Below are 24,027 nucleotides of genomic sequence, written 5' to 3' on the forward strand. Positions count from 1 at the left end.
GCGGAGAGATCGAAACAAAACAACGGTCACTAATTAGAAGTACAAAAAGAGGATTTGTAAAGAAGAATGTCGGAGGATTTTGATATAAGCCAAGAGGAGACTGGTTTTCCTTTGCTAAAGTAGGGAAACTTTGCTTCCTTTGATCCTGTAAACAAACGGTTTTCACGAGACTCTCTGCATACGCAGCGCTGACCTCATACGTCATCCTTCCGTTTACAACAGTGAGCGCAAGCTAGATTCAAGTGATCATTACGTTTTGAATATGGATATTTTTCTTACAAAAAGGCATCGATTCGCTACAGGAGGCCTTTGTTTACCCCCAGGAGCCGTGTGAGACACTTTTTTTTATGGAAAGGTGCTTTTTATTTCACGTCTTTTGGACTGAAGGAATGCAACACCCGCTGAGTACAACGATAGAGCTTGAAAGATCAAAGACAATTTTTAATATAACTCCGACTGGATTCGTCTGAAAGAAGAAAGTCATATACACCTATGATGCATCGGGGGTGAGTAAAACGCAGCCTAATTTTCATTTTTGGGTGAACTAACCCTTTAAGGCTGTTTTAAGAGTGGGCTCAAGAAATAAGAGGGTTTCTCTGTAACAAGTTCAGATCACTTCTACATGTCACACTGTGCATTTGAAGAAGAAAAAAACATATTTGAAAAAGAAACATTCAGTTTTATTTTTATTTTTTTTTTTACCTGTTTGATACACTACAAGTGACTTTTATTATTATTATTATTATTTTGTGTGTGTGTGTGCAGGCCATCTTTGAAATCATCACATCAGAATATTCCTACCAGCACAGTTTAAGTATCCTTGTGACTCATTTTAAAGACAGTGCAGATTTGAAAAAGACCATGACAACAACCGAACACCATCATCTGTTCTCCAACATATCCGTCATCCAGGACATCAGCAAACGGTACAAACTTTCGCTTGTTATAAACTCTAATGTGGATCATAATATGGCAACCCTTGATAAATGAAATCTAGAAAATATATTTTAGTGAGTTTTCAGAAGTGGTGAGGCCACACACACTGTATATATAGTTAATGAAGGAAAAGCATTAGTTATGCATCTTTCTGTTGAAATTCTGGGAAATGGATGTAAGCATTGTAAAATATGGCAAGCAGAGTCGCTCTTATTGATAGCTGAAAAAATCTAATTTGCCTATTATCCGTTTCATAAACAACTGGAGATTATACAAAGAAAGGGCAGAACTTTGTGAATGATGTGTGATCCAGTTTTGCGAAAATCAGCTTTCTGTGCATATGCAGTATATATCAAATCACTATGAATCACTATTATTTTTTTAAGCATGGTGGTCACACAAGACTTTGAGCGCACTAAATTTCTCTGGACACCGCAATGATTCTTGATATGACCTCACGCTCTGCATCATCTTTTTACAAACAAACTCACCATATGACAAATAATAATAAATGCAAAACAAAAAATATACAGTCTACTCCACTTTCTGCAGTGATACAAACGTACAACTGTAAAGTTTCTGTTCTTTTAATTCAGCTAAGAGGTCACACCACAATTAATCTTCTATTAATCTTCACGTGATATGAATTCACAGGTCAGAGTTCACCGAACTTGAAATCTGTAAGGCAGCAAAATGTGAATCAGCTTTTGCATAAGCTTACGTTTCTGGTCTCCAGCATTTACATATGCGTGAATGCCATGGAACACAAAATGTAGTCTGACCCATATTAGAAAGTAGTTAAAGTATGCAAATCTATTATAGTGTGATTTAATTGCTTTGATTTGCGCAGTTAAATCACACTATTGTTCTTGCAAGTTAAATCATGTATCATGTTGCAGCTCCTAACAAAGTTATCAGCCAACTGGTCAGGGTTGCCAGGTCTGTGTAACAAAACCAGCCCAATCGCTTTCCAGGGGAACCTGGCTTTAAAACGTGCTCTAAAGTCATGTTCCGGGGTGACTTCCTCAGTCAATATCTTTTTCCAGGGTTACCTTCAACCCACGGACTAAAAAAACAACCAAGTAGCCCAATTCTGCGGGAAAATTGTAGACTTGGCAACACTGCAGCTGGCCAGTAATAATAATAATTCAGTTTTATTTACTCAGTACATGAAGTCATTTGGTGCTCGATGAGTGCTGTACCATGCATGACAGATGCAGCTAGAAAACTACTGTGTATAGTGTATCATTAATACTGGAATTACGGGTTTCAGCTTCTTTCTGAGCCAGATTTAATACAGGTAATTCAAAAGCTGGATCTAGGCTCACGCAGGAGTTTCCAGCAGACGTGACTGCAGTATCTGCACGGCTGGACGTGTTCAGACTCGCTGGTTAAACTGGTTAAGCAGCTTGCCGCTGCCTGGATTCATGTTTCACACAAAAAAGGGTCTTTCACACATTTACAAAGAAACTTTTTATACCTGTTTCTCAGAAACTGTGAATGTGTGATTCTTCTGGAGACATTCAGTGCTGTGGCTCTAAAACAGGCTAAAGTGAAGTGATTCTAAGAGATGCTAAAGCTTTCAGAGCATGTTTGGTCTTGTTTATGAAACAAGCGCATTAAATTAGCTGGATTGTGGGAGTGAGGCCTTCCAGTCTGGGAGTTGCTGTTAGGGCTGAGAAATAACAGACTCGAAACCTTCTGTTTGATAGGAGCTTATGGAGAAAGTCTCTTGCATATAGATGGGTAAAATGAATCTTTGTATTTGTGTTACCTTAAGAGTATTTGCCATACTGAAAATAGAGGCAAATAATAAGTGAAGCTGCGGTGTTAAAGTTGACCAGCGGTAGGAGAAATCAATTTTTCTCAAACTAAGGAGCGAAGATTTCATAAATAGAAACCAGAGACGTTCTATTATAGTGGTCAACATATAATTGAAAACACCAAAAATCACACCATAACAGTGAGTGACAACTAGTGACAGTCCAGAAAATTATAGATATGACACATGCCTTTCATTTGTATCTTTTTATTTTAAAATGCTGGAGAGTTTCCCCAAACAGTAAAACAAAAAGTGAGGCTTTTGCGCCCCCTGGTGGTCTGGTTCTAGTCAGATGGCGCTGTTTACACATCCTAGTATTTCCTTTTGTCAGTTACCTGAAGAAATAATCAGATGCATTTCCACTATATTGATCATTTAACTTTTTTATTTTTAAATGTGGAATTAAATTAGAGATTGTTTGCAACACTTGGCATATAATGACCACACATAGGCTACTATATCTAATGTTTCTTAGGTTTTTTGAGGATCTGGATACACGTCACCAAAAACACCCTGTGATCAAGGACATCAGTGATACAGTGAATAAATATGCGACTCAACATTTCAAGCCGTACATTGTATACTGCTCTAATGAGACCTTCCAGCAGAGAACGCTCCAGAAACTACAGTAAGCACCCATACAATAAAATAATGAACGGGTGCTAACAAAGCACTTTTGATTGGAAAACAGTTGTTAATAGGAATTCAGTGTGACTTATGGTTCTTTTTTTGTGTTTTAGGTCAAGTAACAATGCGTTTCGAGAAACTCTGAAGCAGATTGAAGGCAGTGAAGCGTGTGGAGGTTTGCCCATGATCTCCTTCCTCATCTTACCCATGCAGAGAATCACTCGTCTGCCACTTCTTTTAGATGTAAGAGACACAATCCTTCTGTAAACCGCAGCTTTATATTGAGCTTCTAAGTCATCCAACCTGGAGTTCAGTTCCACCTCTGCTCTAACACTGCCTTCAAGCTCTCATAGGAGTTGGAATTAAAAAAAAAAAAGAATAATAATAGGAAAATTTGGTACTGCGCCCAAACAAAATCTTACTGAAAGCTCATTTTTTGAGATATCAACCTCAAATTTGGAATACAACTTGTTTAGATTTATGGCTTTGATTTTCTAGCAGGTTTAGAGTTCAACATGTTTCATAAAATATATATTTTATATAAAACATCGTTCATAAATCATTTTCATAAACCTAAACATCTAGATTTTTTTTTTTGGTTTCACTTTTTAAACTTTTTTTACTTCAACAATAATCTGCCATGGGTCTTCTTTAAAATGAGACCAAACTTAACTCTGTGCTCCCAAGCTTCAAATTTTTATGACAGTTTTTTGACATGGACATTTTTGTCCACTATGGACCTATGTGTAACTTTTTTTAATTGACGCACAAGGGTTAAAGAGCGATACTAGATATACAATAGAAAATAAGATAGGTCTCTTAAAATAAACAACTCATTTGTTTTCTTTATAGAAAAATACATATTTTTATTGCTGAAATTGCATACATTAATTACCGTTAAAACGATACCCATTTAATTGCCAAATTACGTTCAAAATGCAAATACAAATATATCAATAAAAAATAAGTAAAATATAAATAAAAAAATAAAAATACACATTACTTTAAAAAAAAAAAGTTAAAAGGTACAAACTAAAACTAAGGCATAAATCAAAATAATAGTAATAAAAATAATAATACCTAAACATTGCATTTATGTCGTGCAACTTAACTTTCAAGTTTCAGCCTAACTAAAGCTCAAGCATGACATGAGCCTTTACTGTCTTCTTGGAAGGCTTTGTGGCTTTTGTGAGAGGCAAAAATCAGTGGATAGGAAGGTAACTTGGAACAAGAGTCCATACACAATTTCTAAACACATTTTTCTGCAACATGAAATTCGAGTTATTTGGAGAATAAACCCTCTTAAATGTCTCTCTACTTGTGTGAGTGTGTGTGTGTAAAACTTGTTTTTGATATCCTTCATATTCTGTGTACTGGTCAGTTCACAGCAGTGATAGAAATTAATCCGTTCCAAGAAATTTAAATTGATTTTTACATTTTATGGGCATCTTTGCCTTGATAAAGCCTTTATATATATACAGTGGGTACGGAAAGTATTCAGACCCCCTTAAATTTTTCACTCTTTGTTATATTGCAGCCATTTGCTAAAACTAAATTTATCTTTGCAATGCAGAGGAAAGAGAAGATGTCTGAAGAGACATTTAGATACGCCTATTTACACTATTTAATTAAGCTCAGAGGGACATGAATGCATTTAACCTGCAGTTACAAATGAATAAATAATATTTTGTTATTTTAAACATGAAACATTGAATACTGATATTTAGAATTATTTCAAAAATGAAAAGAAACTTTAAATGTGAAATTAAAACCGCCAGCAGGTGGCAGCAAGACACTGTTAATAAGTGAGTCATTGCGACTGAACCGAATCATTTAAACGGTTGATTCATTCTTTTTGTTGTTGAAAGAAGTCTTTTATGCTCATCAAGGCTATATTTATTTATTTGATCAAAATATAGAAAACATCAATACTTTAAAATATTATTGCAATTTAGAATAACTTAAAAAAAAAAAAACCGTAATTTATTTCTGTGATCAAAGCTGAATTTTCAGCATCATTACTCCAGTCTTCAGTGTCACATGATCTTCAGAAATCATTCTAATATACTGATTTGCTGTTCAATTATTATTGATGCCTCAATTATTAATAATGGTTAAATAATTATTAATGTTGAAAACTGTTGTGCTGCTTAATACTTTCAAGAAAACCAAGGTAACCCTTCAGAAGTTTAGTGTAAGATTTTTATTTATTTTTATTAACTCTTTTATTCATTAAGGATGTATTAAATTGATCAGACATGACAGTAAAGAGAAAAGATGTCTTTCAAATTAAAGCTGTTTATTGAATTATCTGTTCATCAGAGAATTCTGAAGAAAAAAAGCATCACAGTTTCCACAGAAATATTAAGCAACAAGAACTGCTTTCAGCATTGACAATAATAGGAACCAATATTAATAATTGAGCACCACTAATATATTATAATCATAAATGAGCAGCAAATCATTATTAGAATGAGAATGATATCAGAATGATTTCTGAAGGATCATGTGACACTAAAAGCTGGAGTAATGGCCTTTAACATATATTAAGATAGAAAACATCTCTTTTAAATTGTAATAGTATTTCACAGTATTACTGTTTTGACAGTATTTTCAAATATATATAACTCTTTTGTTGATTTTTCTTCTCCTCCTTTAGACAGTTTACATAAGCATGATTTTATGAATGAACTTTATGAACTTTATTAATGCTATATTTATATTTTGTCTTTCCACATCGGCGCAGACCATCTGTCAGAAGACCCCTAAAGAGACGGCTGAATACTTTGCTGCCTGTTGGGCTTTTAAAGCTATCAGTAAGGTATGACGCTACTCACTATACATCAACTAGGGATGTGTAAAACAACACCTTCTGGTTGGTTTCTGCAAGATAAATAATGAAAGTGTTTTGTGGCACGCAACTATTGTTGTTTAACAAAACCTCAGAGGTTAAGGAATGACATATTCTTTTGTAGAAGCCACAACATACTTCTATTCCCATATATGATGAAGTTGCCTCAAATATGACTGTGCTCCTGAATGTTTTTCCGAGAGGTTTTAGTAGCACAAACTCTGGGCTGCGCTGAAGCAGCTTTTCACAGCTGATCTGAATGCTGTTTTTTTCTCTTGTCAGCTGGTGAAGCACTGTAATGATGGAGCGCGGAGGATGGAGCGGACGGAGCAGATGTACACCATCCAGAAACAGATGGAGTTCGGCAAAATCAAGGTACATGTTTAGGCAGGTTAGGTTACTTTTAAAAGAGACACATTTAAAGCAAGCAATTCACATTTCTGACCCAGATGAGGGCTGGTTTTTAGGTATTTTTCCATAAGAAAATAATTTCATCAGAGAATTCTGAAGAAAAAAAGCATCAGTTTCCACAGAAATATTAAGCAACAAGAACTGTTTTCAGCATTGACAATAATAGGAACCAATATTAATAATTGAGCACCACTAATATATTATAATCATAAATGAGCAGCAAATCATTATTAGAATGAGAATGATATCAGAATGATTTCTGAAGGATCATGTGACACTAAAAGCTGGAGTAATGGCCTTTAACATATATTAAGATAGAAAACATCTCTTTTAAATTGTAATAGTATTTCACAGTATTACTGTTTTGACAGTATTTTCAAATATATATAACTCTTTTGTTGATTTTTCTTCTGCTTCTTTAGACAGTTTACATAAGCATGATTTTATGAATGAACTTTATGAACTTTATTAATGCTATATTTATATTTTGTCTTTCCACATCGGCGCAGACCATCTGTCAGAAGACCCCTAAAGAGACGGCTGAATACTTTGCTGCCTGTTGGGCTTTTAAAGCTATCAGTAAGGTATGACGCTACTCACTATACATCAACTAGGGATGTGTAAAACAACACCTTCTGGTTGGTTTCTGCAAGATAAATAATGAAAGTGTTTTGTGGCACGCAACTATTGTTGTTTAACAAAACCTCAGAGGTTAAGGAATGACATATTCTTTTGTAGAAGCCACAACATACTTCTATTCCCATATATGATGAAGTTGCCTCAAATATGACTGTGCTCCTGAATGTTTTTCCGAGAGGTTTTAGTAGCACAAACTCTGGGCTGCGCTGAAGCAGCTTTTCACAGCTGATCTGAATGCTGTTTTTTTCTCCTGTCAGCTGGTGAAGCACTGTAATGATGGAGCGCGGAGGATGGAGCGGACGGAGCAGATGTACACCATCCAGAAACAGATGGAGTTCGGCAAAATCAAGGTACATGTTTAGGCAGGTTAGGTTACTTTTAAAAGAGACACATTTAAAGCAAGCAATTCACATTTCTGACCCAGATGAGGGCTGGTTTTTAGGTATTTTTCCATAAGAAAATAATACATTTACTGTGGATGGATTAGTTATTAAATTAAATAGTGAATAAATTAGTTTACTCATCTGTAATTGATTGGATCATAAAAACAGGTTTTTAGAGTCACATCAAGACACCTTTATCTCTATAGCACTTTAATAATACAGACTGCCAAAACCACAGGAACATAACAGAATCAGTTATGGAAATTCATAGGGCTGCACAATGAATCGTATTTCTATCGTGATCACGATTTCTGCTACAACTATAATCATCTGTGAGATTTCACCGCTGGTTATTTATCCTGAAAATGTTTCATTTTCATTTGGCATTAGCATTGCATTGGTAACAACAATCTCAGAATAAAAGGTACAAAAGCTGTCACTGGGGCTGTACCTTTTCAAAAAGGTACAACTTTGTACCTAAAAGGTACATATTAGCACCTAAAAAGAAGAAAAGTGTTCCTTTTGCAGTTTTATTTTTCAACTGTTCACACACAAAATCTTTACTTGTCACACAGTTTCTGAAAGCTGACACTCAAACAGCAGAACCACACACCAAATCTGCAAAACCATAGACTTTTTTATTGGCCTTTGACTCAGTTTTCAATTGCATAAAACACTTTTTGCAAAACACAACACACAATTCTCTTATGTAACACACAAAAATCTAACAGGAATTAATATTATGGCAAAGCAGGGGCGGTTCTGGGGGGAGGGGGGGCTTGGCCCCCCTAAATTTGGAATCATATCACACCAAACAATTTTGGGTGAAATGCAGTTTGTCCTGTAAACTATAAAAAAAGAGCGCTGGTGACTGATTCTCTGACTAATTCTCACAACAAAGTGAAGATGTACGTAATTGTAAGTAAGATATTAATGTCACATTGTAAACAGCTTTAGAGATTATTATGGGAGTTTTTGAGTGCTTAAGTGAGCCAAAATCATCACAATTAAAAGAACCAAAGACTTAAACTACTTCAGTCTGTGTGCACTGAATTTATTTAATACACAAGTTTCACAATTTGAGTTGAATTACTGAAATAAATGAACTTTTCCACGACATTCTAATTTATTGGGATGCACCTGTATATAGTCACATATTTGAGAATCGAGATATTTCATGATATATGTTGGGAATATTTTGAATAAAAATAAAATAATTAATAAAACATAAGCCTATATCAGTTATACAGTGGTATTGTGGCTGCTGTGTCACATGACAAGCATGAGTGCCCCCCTTCACTCGAGCCCCCTCATAAATAATGAGAGCATGATGCCCCTGATGCTACAATACAAAATTATGTGTCAAATAAATGAAACATGATGAAACATTCATTTTAGTTGAAATTGTTATAGATTAGTTCTAGGGATCGTAGTAATACATGACATGGTGAAAAATGACTGAATGAATAATACTGAAAGTAGGTTAAGATGACATTTAAAATTGTGCCCCTAAAAGCACAAGTGGCCCCTGTCTGGCCCCCAGTTACTGTGGTCTAGAACCGCCCCTGTGGCAAAGGTGTTTGCAAATGTTTGCTTTTGAGACGCGTTTGTCATATTTTGAATGCAGTGCTTCGTTTTGCAAGAGATGTGAGGCATTTTGCATTTTGTGTGTGCAATTCTTGGATTTGTGTGTAAAGTTTTGAAAAGCAGAGGCTCTTCAAGCTTTCATGGTTGCGGTTTGCTAGATGTCAAGAGTTCAGATGAAGAATAAGAGTGAGATCAGCTGAAAAAAGGAAAGTCATTTCAGAAGCAAGATATTTTAATAGATGATTGCAAAGAAAAACACCAAAGACCAGGGACATGTTCTGATAGAAAGGATCGTTTCTCAACTTGTTCTATTAGTATCTAAATACTTGTTTATGTATGTTTGTAGCCTTTCCCATTAGTGTCGTCATCCCGCTGGCTGAAGAAGAGCGGTGAGCTGGCGGTGTACACTGACGATCTCAGCATTTTCAGGAAAGCTATCAGCATTAAGAGCTACTATCTGTTCCTCTTCAATGATGTGCTCATCGTCACCAAGAAAAAGAGGTCAGACCTGTGATGCTGCACGGTCTCGGACCACACAACAGCTGTATTCAGCGTCCACAGCACTGCTCATGAACGCCTGATCCTGACTGAATGACAAACCATAGCTTTAATTCCCGCTAGCTTCATATCACTTCACTACGCTCCTCCTGAACTAGTAATGGACCCATTTCACGAATTGGGGCAAAGAAAAAGATCAAACACATCTCGCACCCCTTGTATGTTCTTATAATTAATATTTAGGCTAATTTGCGAATACTTTCAGCTAACGGTAACAGTGTAATACTATCAGCTAAAGAAAAGAGGAGAAATGTGTAGAATCTACATTATCCTGCAGACAACTAATAAATGTAATTAATTTGGCTATAAACTATATATTGGGATTTTACTGTATTTATTAAAAACAGACCTCCATCTAATAAAGTTAACACATTATCTACCAGTATTTGAAACGTTAATATACAGTGTTTAACTGGTAACGCTTTACAACAAGATTTCATTTGTTAACATTACTTAACGACATTAACAATGAAAAAATACTTAGTTAATGCTCATTTCAGGCTTTACTGATACATTATTAAGATTAAATGTATATGTAATAATTATTTAAGGGCTGTGTGCTAACATGAGTAAACAATGCATGTATTTTTATTAACCACATAAGAATAACAAATCCTGTAACAAATGTATAGCTCATTGTTAATACTAGTTAATGCATTATAACTAACAGGACCTTATTGTAGTGTTACTGTTTAACATATAAACACAGCCAAAAATTCTGGCTGATAACACTTGAGGTTAATGATACAGCACTCAGTGATTTGACGAATGTCATCCGAGTATTCTGGCTATACAGAACGCTTGCTATCATGTGACTGTGGCTTTGGTTCATGAATATGTTGCATAACTGATATTAATATTTTGAATAACACTGTTTATCTAGTGAGGAGAGTTATGTTGTGTTGTACTACGCCACTGTGGACAAGGTTGAGGTGGAAGAGGAACTGACAGACTCCAAACTCAATCTGAAGCTGCTGATGAATCCCAGCAGTGAGCAGATGATACTCGTGGCGGAAAGCAAGTAAGATACCCATGAAACCCCCGTTCATCAGCAGTGATGTTAAGGAATATTCCAGGCTCACCACCAGCATAAATGATTCTCACCCTTTATTTTCTTCAGAAAACAGGGCAGCACGATAACTGTTAGAATAGTTTTGATGTGAAAGCTGTAATATATGTGACGTGATGTCATAATTAACCCTGTAAAGCCTGACATATGAAATAAGTCATAAGAATCTATCATCTTGAAATTGAACAGCTAGTGAACCTTTACGCAAAAATCTAAAAATGTTTGCATTTGTTTTTTGAAGAATCTGGCTTTTATTTATTTTCATATAGACATTTTAACTGGACTTTTCTTGAAAATGATGCATGGATAATCAAGTAAACCTAGGTTGTTTCAGTTCAGTCTTGTAATATTACTAAACATATAAAGACTTCACAGCAAAAAGACATGTGAATCAGCCTGAAGGGGATGTTTTTAGAATTATACGGTTACAATAGTTAATTATACTGAAAAAAACTGGTTTAACATAACATTAGCTGCACTGAAAAAAGGACAAATTAAATGTTACTCCCTAATATTTTTGCCGTCATTTACTTGTTGTAATTGATAAGTTTCTTTTGATTTTGATGGATTATTGCTCTGAAATGTTTTTAGGCTGGACAGAGCTCGATGGGTCACCGCACTCCACGATGTCAAAAAAAGCAAGAGCATCGCTAATGATGGTGAGTCTGATCCATTCAGTGTCATTTGTCAGTAAAATAGCCTTGCATCATTTTTATGCACATTAATTCTTGGCGACTACTTTTATGCTTACGTTTAGCATGTTCTATCACTAACACTTCATTTTGTTTGGGCATCCAAGACTTGCCTCAATATGAAGCAACCAAAGCCTATATGCCAAAAGCACCAGATGAGCTGAGCCTGCAGCAGGCGGAACTGGTCATCGTTTTACAGGAAGTGGAAGGTAAACATGGAAGCAGAAACGGCGTGTCACTTCACTGCTATTCACATACCCTCTCCCATGTACTTTTTCTTGGTTTTCTTCCAAGTTGCTTTGGATAAGAGTTGAATGTATGTAACCACAGAGGAATTTGGTCAATGTGCGAGTCTGTTTTGCTGTAGGCTGGTGTCATGGAGAACGGATGAGAGATGGCGAGAGGGGCTGGTTTCCTGCCAGCTGTGCCACTCAGATCACAAACCGCACTGCCATGGAGAACAACATACAGCGTATGGAGCGACTGCGTAAGGAGACCGACGTCTGAGCAGCTCACGATACACCGAAGAACACTTTACAGAGATACTAATGATTTTAAACAAGTGTAAAGTAATGTGAATTAGAACACTTTCTGCAGACCTCATGAATTGTTAGTTCACAGCAAACACCACTCATACTAGAGGAACTGTTTCTGGTTTTTATTTCAGCTTGCCTTTGTTAAAATTCATGTTTGGATACATAAAAAAATTATTTTACACGTAGTAATGAGAATTCAAGGTGAAACATGCTTAATTGTTATGAAAACGATGGCAAAGCAAAATAAATCTTAATGCTTCAACAAATAGGTTTTATTTTATTAAATCAAGAAATAAATCACATTCTATAACATTTTGATTTTGGGGTGTGAAATGTGACCTGGACATGTTCCCAAAAAAACAAAGAAAATACCTACAAGGATGGACTCATGAATGGTTCACTAAGAAAGCACGCCACAGTCAAAAACCCAACATACTTGAAAAAGTACATTCATTCACATGACAGCAGCACCCACCCGGCCAGATGGTCTAGATGTTCAAGCCGGTGGCGGTTAATCTGCTCCGCCCTGTTCGGCTTCGGGAGCGGCTGATTTGTCGGCTGATGCGTCGGCTGCCTTGCTGTCCTTGCCGTCCTGAGGCTTGGTTGTCTGGGGCCGTCTGCGGCGGTAGTTGAAGTTGCGGCGGTAACGGCGCTGACGGGGCTCCTGGTTCTCCCCACCCTCGCCCTGGTTCTCCTTATCATCCTCCTCCCCTTCCCGCACCGGCCGGGGGCGTGGGGGACCCCTGCTAGATACGAAATAATGCACTTACACACAAAGCTTAAGAGCCAACAAATCTAAAGGCTCATATAAAATAAACTGCTCAAAATAGGAAGATGCTCTAGAGCAGGGGTTTTCAACCTGTGGGGCGCCAGCACCTGTCAAGGGGGGCACGAGCATCAGTTAATTCAGAGACATTCCCTTGACAATTTATGAATACAAGTTAACAAATCTTTAGCCATCCACTAGGGGGCAATCTGACTCCCACTGCTAGTCAACAGTTAGAGCAGAGTTGGCTCGAGTATCAGTCACGCTCAGTGTTGCCAAGTCAATTGGCTACTTTAACACTTGCCGCGTTTTGTAGTTTTGGGCTAGTTTTGAGTAGCAATTAGGCGGGTTTTCTTGTGAAAACCTGGCAACCCTGGTCACGCTTATTGACAGTGTAAGATGATTTACCTTTTTAGGTGGGTTTCAGCCCACCTTAGCCCCCCAAAACCATCTTAACGATCCGGCCAGTACTGCTACCTCGAGAAAGTTTTTCATTCTCACGTGTTTTAAGTCTTGTCAGTTTAAACATTAAAAGTAATTTTAAGCCATTTAAGCCCAAGACATCTCAATACTCACGCACTGTGATAGAGCGTTTTGATGCGCACCGCTCACACACCTGAAGTGCACAAACGGATAGCCTTCTCAGACAGCAGGTGAATACAGCAGCAGGTGAATAATGGCTGTCTTGACAAGTATCCTTGTAAGCACAGTCGGTTGTTTTAAGTGAATGTAAACAGTAAAGAAAATATCAAATGTTAAAAGGTTGAAAACCCCTGCTCTAGAGAATCCATCAGGGTCAAGTTCTCAGAGGAACATCAAGCAATGAATTAGCCGTCAAAGGGACCAGTCATGCTTAACTACATTTCAACTAGAGCTGGCCAATAACAGCTACATTTTCACACAAAAATACAGAAAGTATATATATATTTTTTATGATAGATAGATAGATAGATAGAGGCATGTTTTCCATGTAATACAAACAAATCATGCTGCTTCATACTCAGACGGTTTCATCGGATGCACGAGCCTGGCCCGAAGTTAACTTCCGGTCCATGTTTGTTTATCGGTCTGGCCAGTGGCTAGTAATGGCACCGACTACAAATGCAGTTAAAGCTAAAGGCAAGACAAAAGGTGTGTCTGTAAAGTACCGTTCGAGAGATTTGAACGCATAAGGATCCGTCTGCTCTCTAAAGCTCTCACGGTACTTTGATGTCACACGCTGATCAGTCTGCGCAGCGCTGCTTCAAGTTGAACTCACCTAGTGTTTTAACTTGCTAGCTAAAGTAATTTGCGTTATTTATTTTTCTTATCAGAAAAAATCTACTCTAGAGGGACTCTGTTGTTAATGATTGATTCTCTGCGGAAGTCTACCATAAGTTAAGTTTGGGCCACAAAAGCATGCATCAGTTACACAAAATGCAGTTATTACCAAAACAATTTAATACGCAAAATGCCATGCAGACCTGAGCAAATATTCAACAACTAAATTTGTGTTACTGAAATTTAAATCAGACTTCTTGTTCTCATACTCATGAGTTCAGATATACATGCATGTAAAACGACAGTATTTAGGACAAGGTTCCTCAAATCTGGTCTTGAGTTTACCTCAAACCCCGATCAGTCTCACCTACCTGAAGTTTTCCAGTAACTCTGAAGACCCTGATTAGCTTCCTTAGGTCTATTTGATTAGGGTTGGAGCTAAACTTTGCAGGCCAGTGGCCTTCCAGGGCCAGATTTAAGGGACCCTTCATTTAGGAGATTAATAGCCAAACTAAGTAGTATTCACAATATTGCCTAATTTTAATTTAAACACAATTTCAAATATTGTGAATATTTGAAATATCATTTGGCTCTAACTGCAGTCTTGCTCATCTTACTGCTGCATAGGGCTGTGTATCACCAGCAAAGTCACGTTACGCATCACGATACAGGACTGCACTGAATTTTACCTCAGCAGAATTGGGAAGCTCCGTTTCAGGGATACGTCTCTTTATATCAGGCAACCCAGTTGTGTTCCTCCGCGGCCAGACTAAACCTTGTAGCCTATATATTATGCTCCATTCATTATTTTTTAGAAAACTCACTTTTCTACTCCATTTTAAACGGTGTTCTTGTATTCAAATTAAGCGCGGTCCACTGCTGCACACGTGCCACAATAACGATACTGGGCCAGCTGTATCGATACTCGTATCGTCAAATCTCTGTGACGATACATCGTCGTATCGATGGATCGAACACAGCACTACTGCTGCAGCCTCACGTCTGCAAATACAACATGCAAACCTTGGTCTGAACCTTGGTCGGAAGCCTCTGTAGTAGTTCTGCCTCATTGGTTTGTTGCCCTGGTCTGGACCACCTTGGTTCTCATCACCTTCCCCACCCTAGAAGTCAAGAAGAGTATGTCTCAGGCAAAAAAGCTTCCAACAACATTAATTTCATTTCGTCAAATCTCTGTGACGATACATCGTCGTATCGATGGATCGAACACAGCACTACTGCTGCAGCCTCACGTCTGCAAATACAACATGCAAACCTTGGTCTGAACCTTGGTCGGAAGCCTCTGTAGTAGTTCTGCCTCATTGGTTTGTTGCCCTGGTCTGGACCACCTTGGTTCTCATCACCTTCCCCACCCTAGAAGTCAAGAAGAGTATGTCTCAGGCAAAAAAGCTTCCAACAACATTAATTTCATTTCGAAACACTATATAATGTAATATTCAATTCATGGATTCAGATTTTAGCCTACCTCTGTCATTTCTCCTCTCTGGGGTGTGTTGGTGTATGGGGGGCGTCTGCCGTAACGCCTTTGCACGAAGTATGGCGGGTAGCGCCGTCTGCCGGGGTAGGTGGGTCTACGCTGCTGTTGCTGCATCTCACCCTCGGGGACGCTTTCTTCCTCTTCTCTCTTCTCCCGTGCCTCTCCGTCGCTCTGATAGTTCTCCTGGTAGTCGCGAGGGGGGGCCCTCCTGCGTGGGAACCGCCTATATCGGTTCCTGTCAGCCGCATACTTACTGCCCTGCACAGGAACGCCACCCGGGCCAGTAACATTGGCTGCCTCGGCACCCTGAAAGAATGAAGACAACATGTATATCAAATATCTCCTAATTCAATACACAGATTTAGTTTGGATAATGGACGCAGAATGGAGAAATTTCCTGGAAGTCATTTTGAAAAGGCTGCGGTACAGTAGTCTGGGCAGAAATTTGATATTTAATCAATATCTCGTTAATACAGTTTATGTAAGGAATTTAACTATTTTTACCCTGGATCCACTAGGGTTGTGCCGATAGACAATAGTATTGTGTATCGACGAAAGAGATATCGCCTGTGGCTGACACCTTTCACAATAGCAAGACGATTATTATGATTATCATCAGGCTAGTAATACTAATTAATATTAGGGATTATTTGTTCCATCATATTTCTTTTTCCACGTTTTTTTACAGTGTTGCGCGTTATAACCAATCACACTCGATTTCGTTGACTTTATGAATGCAATGGCCAATCAGGCGTTCAGATGAGTCATTTATCTCATCATAAACAGAGTAGATGCAAGTATAAGGGATTTATTCATCAAAGTGTAGACAGCTTCACGGATTATAACGGGAGTGTTTTTAAACTGCATATACTTGTGCTAGACTGAAGTAACTGATGATTTTTTTGGTAATGTAAATGTTCTTTGCTCGTTTTCTGTAGCTGCTGTTTGAATAACTGAGGAATTGTAAGCTTTATAATTAGTACACTACATTGTTTCTATTAAATCATCATGTTAACTACAAATTCAGTCATTAAAAACATTAGGCTGCTTTTAGCCTTACGCTGGAGTTGGTTCACTTTCTGGCAATGAAACCAAGTAAAATTTATATTTATAAAAAAGTAAATATTTGAATAAATTAGCATGATAATATGTATCGGCGATCTCACAGGCAGACGATAGTACGATATGACAATTGAGCATACCGCCCAACACTAGGATCCACTAAGGTTTTAAAGGGGTCATATGACGTTGCTAAAAAGAACATTGTTGTGTATTTGGTGTAATGCAATGTGTTTGTGGTTTAAGGTAAAAAAAAGAAAAAAAATTTTTTCCACAATGTTCATTATTGTTTCTCCTCTATGCCCCGCCTTTCTGAAACGCGTCGATTTTTCAAAGCTCATCGTTCTGAAAAGCGAGGTGTGCTCTGATTGGCCAGCTATCCAGTGCATTGTGATTGGCCGAATACCTCTGGCGTGTGACGGCATTGTTACGCCCCTTACCATACTGTGATGCCCTGTCTGGCTGGAGCGACGAGACAAAAACATTAAAACCTATTATAAACGATGTATTTGTTGCATCCAGTGGGGACATAATTACTTATTATAATGACTTATACAGTCTTTTTACGCGTTGCCTATCGCGCCGCGTAAACAAACCCAATGTCTGCATTTGTGATCGGAGAAATGACAAACAACAAGCGCTACTCTACACTACCCAAAACTCGCATTTTAATCATCTGTGGCAAATCCTTTAAATATTGAAAAAAATAAAGTTACAAAAAAATAAAAATAAAAACTTACAGGCTGAGTCAGAAGCGCCAGACTGTGCTTGCAAAGCTGGAACTACCCCACTTTATAGAAACAGCCTTTGTGCACAGACAATGCGTAGGACTACTCTGCAGGTTCAGGAAACAGTCTTCCATAAAATGTGCTGCACACATCTGAATATTTGGGTTGAACTGTTCTGGAACAGTATTGTAAATACAACTTAACCACTGATTTCTAATTGTGTCCTCTTTTGGAAGGCCAAACAAAGTAGTTTCACTTTCACAACGAAACACACAGCGTCACACACGGCGGCCTCGAGTGAGCAGCGGCAGGCGGGCTTGAGAACGGCACGGCCGGCGGATTCGATGAAGGAGCGTCCGAAGGGCTTGCGGCAACCACATGTGACGACCACGGGCTGGACTGGACTTAGTCCACGGTGAAAGCCGATCCGGCGATCCACAGCGTGAAGTTGATGTATTTCCTCAGCGCCCAGCACGGATCAGCTCTAGGCATGATAAAGCAGATATCGTTCTCTTTTGGAAGCCCAAACAAAGTGGTTTCACTTTCACAATGAAACACACAGCATCTTCACGACATGGCGGCGGCGGCAGCAACAATACTACAGCGAGAATAAAAGTTATGCCGTTTTTCTTTGCGTGAATATTTGGGCGGTGTTATGCAAATCTTCCCACACAGTGACGTAGACATGTGGGGGTGCGTTTAAACGAGGTGTTTTAGGAGGGCGTGGACCAGTCTTAACTTTTATAAAGAATCTCTCTTTGGGTTTGAGATTTTAGTTTTTGCAACTTTAGGGATCTTCTCCAAAGAGAAAGGAAAACTTGAAATCGCATCATATGACCCCTTTAACACTCTTAAGGAAGCAACCCCTAATAAATGGACCTAACTACATTATCAGTCAAAACTTCATTTAAATTTTTTTTTTTAACTTAACATTATTTTTTATTAATACTTAGTAGGGCTGTGCGATTAATCGAAATAGCGATTTGAGATGTTGCGATTTCCTAATCGCAAAGCCTGCGATATGGACGCGATATTACTCTGTTCCAGAGCATATGCATGACTGCCAGCCTTGAGTTGCAGTCTTACAAACCAATAGAGTGAGCGCACCTCCGTTCTCCCCAATCAGCACGGGATACCCATACTGTGCTGCACATTATTGGCAATATTGAGCTGAAGCTTGACTTTGCAAATTTAAAATCGCAAATCAAATCGCAATATCTGTCAAAAAAAAAAAATATCGCAATTTGATATTTTCCCCCAAATCGCACAGCCCTAATACTTGGCCTGTTTGAGATTAAAAGTCAAACTATGAAATAAATTAAAATATTGGAATTATGTAGTGACCAAACAAATGCAAAGTATCTTAAATATAGGTCGCTTATTCAAGAAACTTCATAAGGAGTTCACATGAATGATGGACACTTAAGGTCCAAAAAAATTCAGTCAAGACTCTGCTTGAATTTTGTACACACAAATTGTCTGAATATCTTCATTTAAGTCAAGACTTTTGATCAAAACTTTTAAAGACGCACAAACCTTTGACTGGTAGTGCATTAATGAATAAATAATAATAATAATAATAACTACTACTACATGGTTCCATCCGTAATGAGAACCTTTAATTAATGCCATGAAAACACTTTCTTTTTTTTTTTTTAAAATACCAAAACAGTGCAGTTAAGCCACAGGAGTGCGAAACTAGTTGAACTCTAAACAATAAAAACTCAAGCTCACCTTCTCCCCTTCTACGACATCAAACTCCACAGTTTCTCCGTCCCCAACGCTACGAAGATATTTCCTTGGGTTGTTCTTCTTAATGGCGGTCTGGATACAAAAGCACAAGCAATCAGAAAACACATTTTCACCCAAAACATTGGTATGCCATTATGGTGACAGTTAAAGCAAATAACTACCTGGTGCACAAAGACATCTTCCTTTGTGTCATTCCTGCACAAATTCAGAGAGTGAAATGTTAATAATTGAGAACAGATGGAGAACAAACAAGCATGCAGAGTTGAAGAGCAAGTTAAATATTTGAATAAATAGTAGCATGCTAGTGCAAGCCAGGTCTGGCTTTGTAAGCACATAAAGGCTGTAATAGGATTGCGGATGTTCCCTGACCCACATATCATATCAGAGAGTCTTTAGAGAATGTTATTTACCTGTTGATGAAACCGTAGCCATTCCTTACATTGAACCATTTCACTGTCCCCAGGACTTTTGTTGCTTTAAAGAGAGGGGGGGGGCAGTTTAAAACCACACCAAGATTGTTTTGAAATATCAGACACGATTTATACAAGTACTGTTTTTTAGTAAAGCTACAACGTTTGGGAGAAAAAGATGCATCACATTAGCAAAGTCATTTAAAAGCCATCCTTGGCAAGTTGAGTTCATTTTGTGCCTTCTATTTATAACCTCCAACTGTGGTGCTTTTAATAGACTGATGCAAAGGCAGCTGCTCTTATCAGAAGAGCCTCCATCACCATGAAAGGCCCTGACCCACAGAGTTCACATTATTAACCCCCGATCCATCTTATGAAGACCAAAATGTTAAATGCATTGCAGAATGAAGAAAAAAAATATTCTGGCAATAGTTTAAAGTAATCAAGACATAACAGAATTTAAATTTTTGGGTGAACCGTCCTTTTAAACCCAGTCATCTTTTACTCAAGTTGTTCCAAACTTATCTCATGTTCAACAGAAGAAAGAAACTTGAATATTTTGAAGAATGTGGGTAACAATACAGCTGCTGGTAGCCGAATGTTAAATGCATTGCAGAATGAAGAAAAAAAATATTCTGGCAATAGTTTAAAGTAATCAAGACATAACACAGAATTTAAATTTTTGGGTGAACCGTCCTTTTAAACCCAGTCATCTTTTACTCAAGTTGTTCCAAACTTATCTCATGTTCAACAGAAGAAAGAAACTTGAATATTTTGAAGAATGTGGGTAACAATACAGCTGCTGGTAGCCATCCCTTCCATAGTATGAAAAAAAATAAATAAATAAAGTCAGTGGCCACCAGAATGTTGGTTACCAACATTCTTCAAAATATCTTCTTTTGCGTGTTTTGCATAAGAAATTCATACAGGTTTGTATCAGCCTGAGGGTGAGTAAATGATGATTTTTATTTTGGGGTGTCCAATTCTTTAAGACAGGGGTACTAGAGTGAGGAGAAAAATGCAATATAAAACATAGTAGAGACTAAGTATTATTTGTGTTATATATAACACAAATATACACATTTTCATTAAAATTAAAAAGTTACTGTATTACAGTAATAATCACCACCTAGAATAGGAATTGCCAAGAAATTTAAGGGGAAAAAAACGAGAAACGTTCTTAATTGTCATGAAACTACTAAAATAGGATATAAAATATAAAACTAAATCTTGGGGTGAAAGATGAGCTGGTGTTGGTTAAAAACACCGTTTACACTGTAGTTTATTAGTAAGCGCATTCATTTGGCCAGTGTGGAATTGAAGTAGGAAGTGATGCTATAGAGTTAGCACACTAGCATCAGCCATGTGGCCGGATCGTAGCCAAACAGCCTCGATTCTCCATCCTCACATCCACACAGCAGGCATTACGAGATGATGCATTTGTGTAGACCTCGACTGGCAAGTGATTCGCGTTTCTGGCTGAATGTTCGAAGCGCTAAGAGCTTGCAGCAGCAGACAAGACAAAAGAAGCGTCCATCATCCAAACACCATGGCGGACATTTTATATGTGGGGTCGCGACACAGCGGTAGACGACGCTTATCTTATATGATCGTTATGCAATCTGTACTTTAAATCGCCTCTTGGCTGAGGGGATCTTCAGGAGACGGCGTTGATGGTGTTAATGGAGGTAAGGACACGTATGCGCGACGCGTCAAACGCCCCACGCGAACAAAGGGAGAAAGAGTTTAGCCTGGCTTATATTCGCTTTCCATCAAGAAACCGGCCTTCAAAATAAGTTAATCGTTTGAGTATAAAACCGACGCGGTTCACACCGAACACGACAGTTGGACTCGTATAATGGGGGAGTGTGTGTGTGTTTCACATGAATAGTTAATAATGATCCGAGTCATCATGTCACGATCAAGGCCAAGCTCAAGGATCTGGTTCATTCACCGTAAACATCGACGGCCTGAAAAGTAAACATACGTTGATATAATATAGAAGTCGTATCGTGGGTGTATGGGCAGTAAATAACGCTAACGCTAGCGGCTCTATGGAGTGAGAAGCGCGTTGAGACTCGTGTTCACTGAAGCAGGCCTCGGTCTCGAGCACGCGTCATGGCGGTTTGATGGAACCCGGCACGCGAGCGAACATTTAAACTGACTGAGACGGTTTAACGTCTCAAATTTAACGTACATACGTCCTTAAATGCATGAAGTAAAGACAACTCCATAACAAAAACACTGACCAGGTAGCCACGGGAATACAGTAACGTTAATATCAAGTTGGTGGCCGGATAACGACACCAAACGGTCGCCGTGAGGCCACGCGCTTTCCCTAACTGAAAAATCCGTTACCGTTCATTTGTATTAAACCTTACAGCGCCGACGTATTAAATAAATGTATTATTTTAAATAAACGAATCCCCAATCCAAGAGGACTGAGGCTTCGCTGAAAGTCTTACCGATGACCTTCTTATCCTCCGCGGTAGCTGCGGCTGCCGGGCTGGATGGGCTCTCCGCGTCGGCGGCAGGCTGCGGCGGTTGTTTTGTTTCGGCCTCGCTGCTCATGTTGTTTTCTTGTTGGTAAAGCCGGCGGTGGCTCTCTAGTGTGTTTTTCCCGGTGCTAGATGGTAACCTGGGCCGGCGGTGGTGGGGGCTGTTGCCTTCAGGCTCTCCGCTTTCCTTTCTCCGCTCCCGCTGCCGATCGAACTGGACGGACCGAGTAACGCTGCCGGATGATATTATGTCACGTCTCTCCACCCATCCCTCAATCCAATTGGTCGGTCAACTTGCGATCAGTCAGCGGCAATTATTTTACTGACGCTCATTGGTTCAACTTATTGTCAATCATACGGAAAGCACATTAAGTCTGCTCATGATTGGTTACATAAAGAATTAGCACCGCCCAGAATTAAAGACCCAATTAAACCTTCCAGACATACTGGCAGATATATATCCCAAACAAAAGGAAAACATTGACCCAGGACATGAAAATAATGCATATTTCATTATTCATAGTTCTGAATCCCTTATGAAGAGTTTTTAAAAAAGTGAACAGAAATATATATTGGTACAATGGTAGGCTTACATATTAAATACACGAAAAGCAGGTAAATCAGATATGGAATATTGTGAGAACAGGCTTGGTACTATTTAGTTTTATTTTTATGGTTTTGCATATACATTGCTTCTCTAGACATTCCAGTATTTTTTTTTTTTCCACTTAGAACTATTGTAATTTTATTTATGTAACATTTTATTGATCACTTAGCACCCTATTGTAATACTGATATATTGTTATTTGTTATATTGTTTCTTTGTTGTCATAATTCTTTGGCAAAATTTTGTGTAAACAATTATGTTTTGTAAAATTGAATTGAGAGTGGAACTATTAAAAGCATTATAAAAAATGTTTAACAGACCAAATCAACAAGGACAAAAATGAAGCAGGTATGAATAGCTTCATTCATCAGTAAGCGAATCATAACCTGAAACAATCCATGACTTCAAATGTAAGGATGATGTGTTTGGGACAAATCCCATCACTGACTTCTCCCACCGCATTATAAATGAAGCACTCAACGACCACAGATGAGACAGACCCTGGCTAGTTGTGAGACAGATCCACACTACCCCCTTCCCTTTTGTCATGTAAATATGTTTTTGGCACTGTCGAGGAGACCTGGTTGAAGTGTGATTTTATTGTTAATGGTCCGGCCCTGTTGTCCCACACAAAGACAGCCTTTAACATTGACCCCAGAAGCCTCCTACCGAGCCCAAACTCTTCCTGCACTTCAGCTGAAAGAGCCCTTTTGTGTGCATGGGACACGGTCCAAGAGATGGGGGAAGGGGTTTCTGGGTTAGGATGTGGGTTAGGGTAAGCAGCAATAAGACGACAAAGGGAGTACAATCATAAGGAATTTGCATTAAGTGGCGTGTCCTTTAGGTGTTGATTTAGTATCATAAACTCAAAGCCCTTGACGATTCAGGAAACGTCTCTTGATTTCAGTTCTCTCTGAATTTGAAGTGTAATAAAGAACGTTCCACAGTGACTTAAAAAAAAACATGGGTCAACATTTATTTAAGGGTAAGAAAACCCTCAACCGGCCATTCCTAAAGACAAAAATAAAAGCCTTGTCCGTCAGAATGTACAACGAATACATGTATCAGTCTTGAATTTCAAGTTTGGTCATATATGCAAATGTTAGTACATGTTAGTACAATAGTAAATGTTAGTACAAAATCCAGAATGGCTTGTCTGTTTTCTTTAAAGCAAATGTCATATGTCTTTTCTGATGTGTAATACTTCACATTTCTCCACACTGGGCAATGACAATGGGCAGCTTGGGCTTGTTGTTGGGTCCTGTTGGTACATTCTGTATGGGAGAAATAAGAAGAAAAAAAAAAAAAATCACAAAAACTACCCAGATCACAGGTCTACAT

General features: G+C 38.3%; 3 protein-coding genes across 9 annotated transcripts in view; 1 reads left to right on the forward strand and 2 right to left on the reverse strand.

Annotated features, from left to right (window-relative positions):
• Nucleotides 1-12,290, forward strand: part of LOC107748957 (rho guanine nucleotide exchange factor 16-like) — an 18,887-nt gene extending 6,597 nt beyond the window's left edge. For all 5 annotated transcript variants that reach the window (XM_016563980.1, XM_016563978.1, XM_016563983.1 and 2 more), the window contains 10 exons: nucleotides 766-926; nucleotides 3,234-3,386; nucleotides 3,499-3,628; nucleotides 6,132-6,206; nucleotides 6,519-6,611; nucleotides 9,603-9,757; nucleotides 10,698-10,835; nucleotides 11,475-11,542; nucleotides 11,683-11,784; nucleotides 11,943-12,290. In XM_016563980.1, coding sequence (XP_016419466.1) covers nucleotides 766-926; nucleotides 3,234-3,386; nucleotides 3,499-3,628; nucleotides 6,132-6,206; nucleotides 6,519-6,611; nucleotides 9,603-9,757; nucleotides 10,698-10,835; nucleotides 11,475-11,542; nucleotides 11,683-11,784; nucleotides 11,943-12,082 — 1,215 coding nt within the window. In that variant the 3' untranslated portion in view covers nucleotides 12,083-12,290. The remainder of the gene's footprint in view (nucleotides 1-765; nucleotides 927-3,233; nucleotides 3,387-3,498; nucleotides 3,629-6,131; nucleotides 6,207-6,518; nucleotides 6,612-9,602; nucleotides 9,758-10,697; nucleotides 10,836-11,474; nucleotides 11,543-11,682; nucleotides 11,785-11,942) is intronic.
• Nucleotides 12,291-12,609: 319 nt separating this feature from the next.
• LOC107748958 (nuclease-sensitive element-binding protein 1-like) lies at nucleotides 12,610-22,331 on the reverse strand. Of its 2 annotated transcripts, none has more exons than XM_016563985.1 (7): nucleotides 22,047-22,331; nucleotides 19,582-19,645; nucleotides 19,333-19,366; nucleotides 19,154-19,243; nucleotides 15,621-15,938; nucleotides 15,411-15,508; nucleotides 12,610-12,854 (listed from the first exon to the last, which is right to left on the reverse strand). In XM_016563985.1, the coding sequence occupies exons 1-7, from the start codon at nucleotides 22,150-22,152 to the stop codon at nucleotides 12,623-12,625; spliced, it is 942 nt and encodes a 313-aa protein (XP_016419471.1). In that variant the 5' UTR covers nucleotides 22,153-22,331; the 3' UTR covers nucleotides 12,610-12,622. The 2 variants fall into 2 exon arrangements, with proteins under 2 accessions (XP_016419471.1, XP_016419470.1); XM_016563984.1 differs by having other exon boundaries at nucleotides 12,610-12,857.
• Nucleotides 22,332-23,131: 800 nt separating this feature from the next.
• LOC107748959 (peptidylprolyl isomerase H (cyclophilin H)) overlaps nucleotides 23,132-24,027 on the reverse strand; it is a 23,663-nt gene continuing 22,767 nt past the window's right edge. The window contains exons 9-10 of one of the 2 annotated variants that reach the window (XM_016563986.1): nucleotides 23,896-23,960; nucleotides 23,132-23,697 (exon numbers count right to left, since the gene is read on the reverse strand). In XM_016563986.1, coding sequence (XP_016419472.1) covers nucleotides 23,655-23,697; nucleotides 23,896-23,960 — 108 coding nt within the window. In that variant the 3' untranslated portion in view covers nucleotides 23,132-23,654. Of the gene's footprint in view, nucleotides 23,961-24,027 lie in introns of both variants that reach the window. The other variant, XM_016563987.1, reaches the window with a different exon arrangement.

Source organism: Sinocyclocheilus rhinocerous, unplaced genomic scaffold, assembly GCF_001515625.1.
Source record: "Sinocyclocheilus rhinocerous isolate Xijiao unplaced genomic scaffold, SAMN03320098_v1.1 scaffold470, whole genome shotgun sequence".
Taxonomy (NCBI): domain Eukaryota; kingdom Metazoa; phylum Chordata; class Actinopteri; order Cypriniformes; family Cyprinidae; genus Sinocyclocheilus; species Sinocyclocheilus rhinocerous.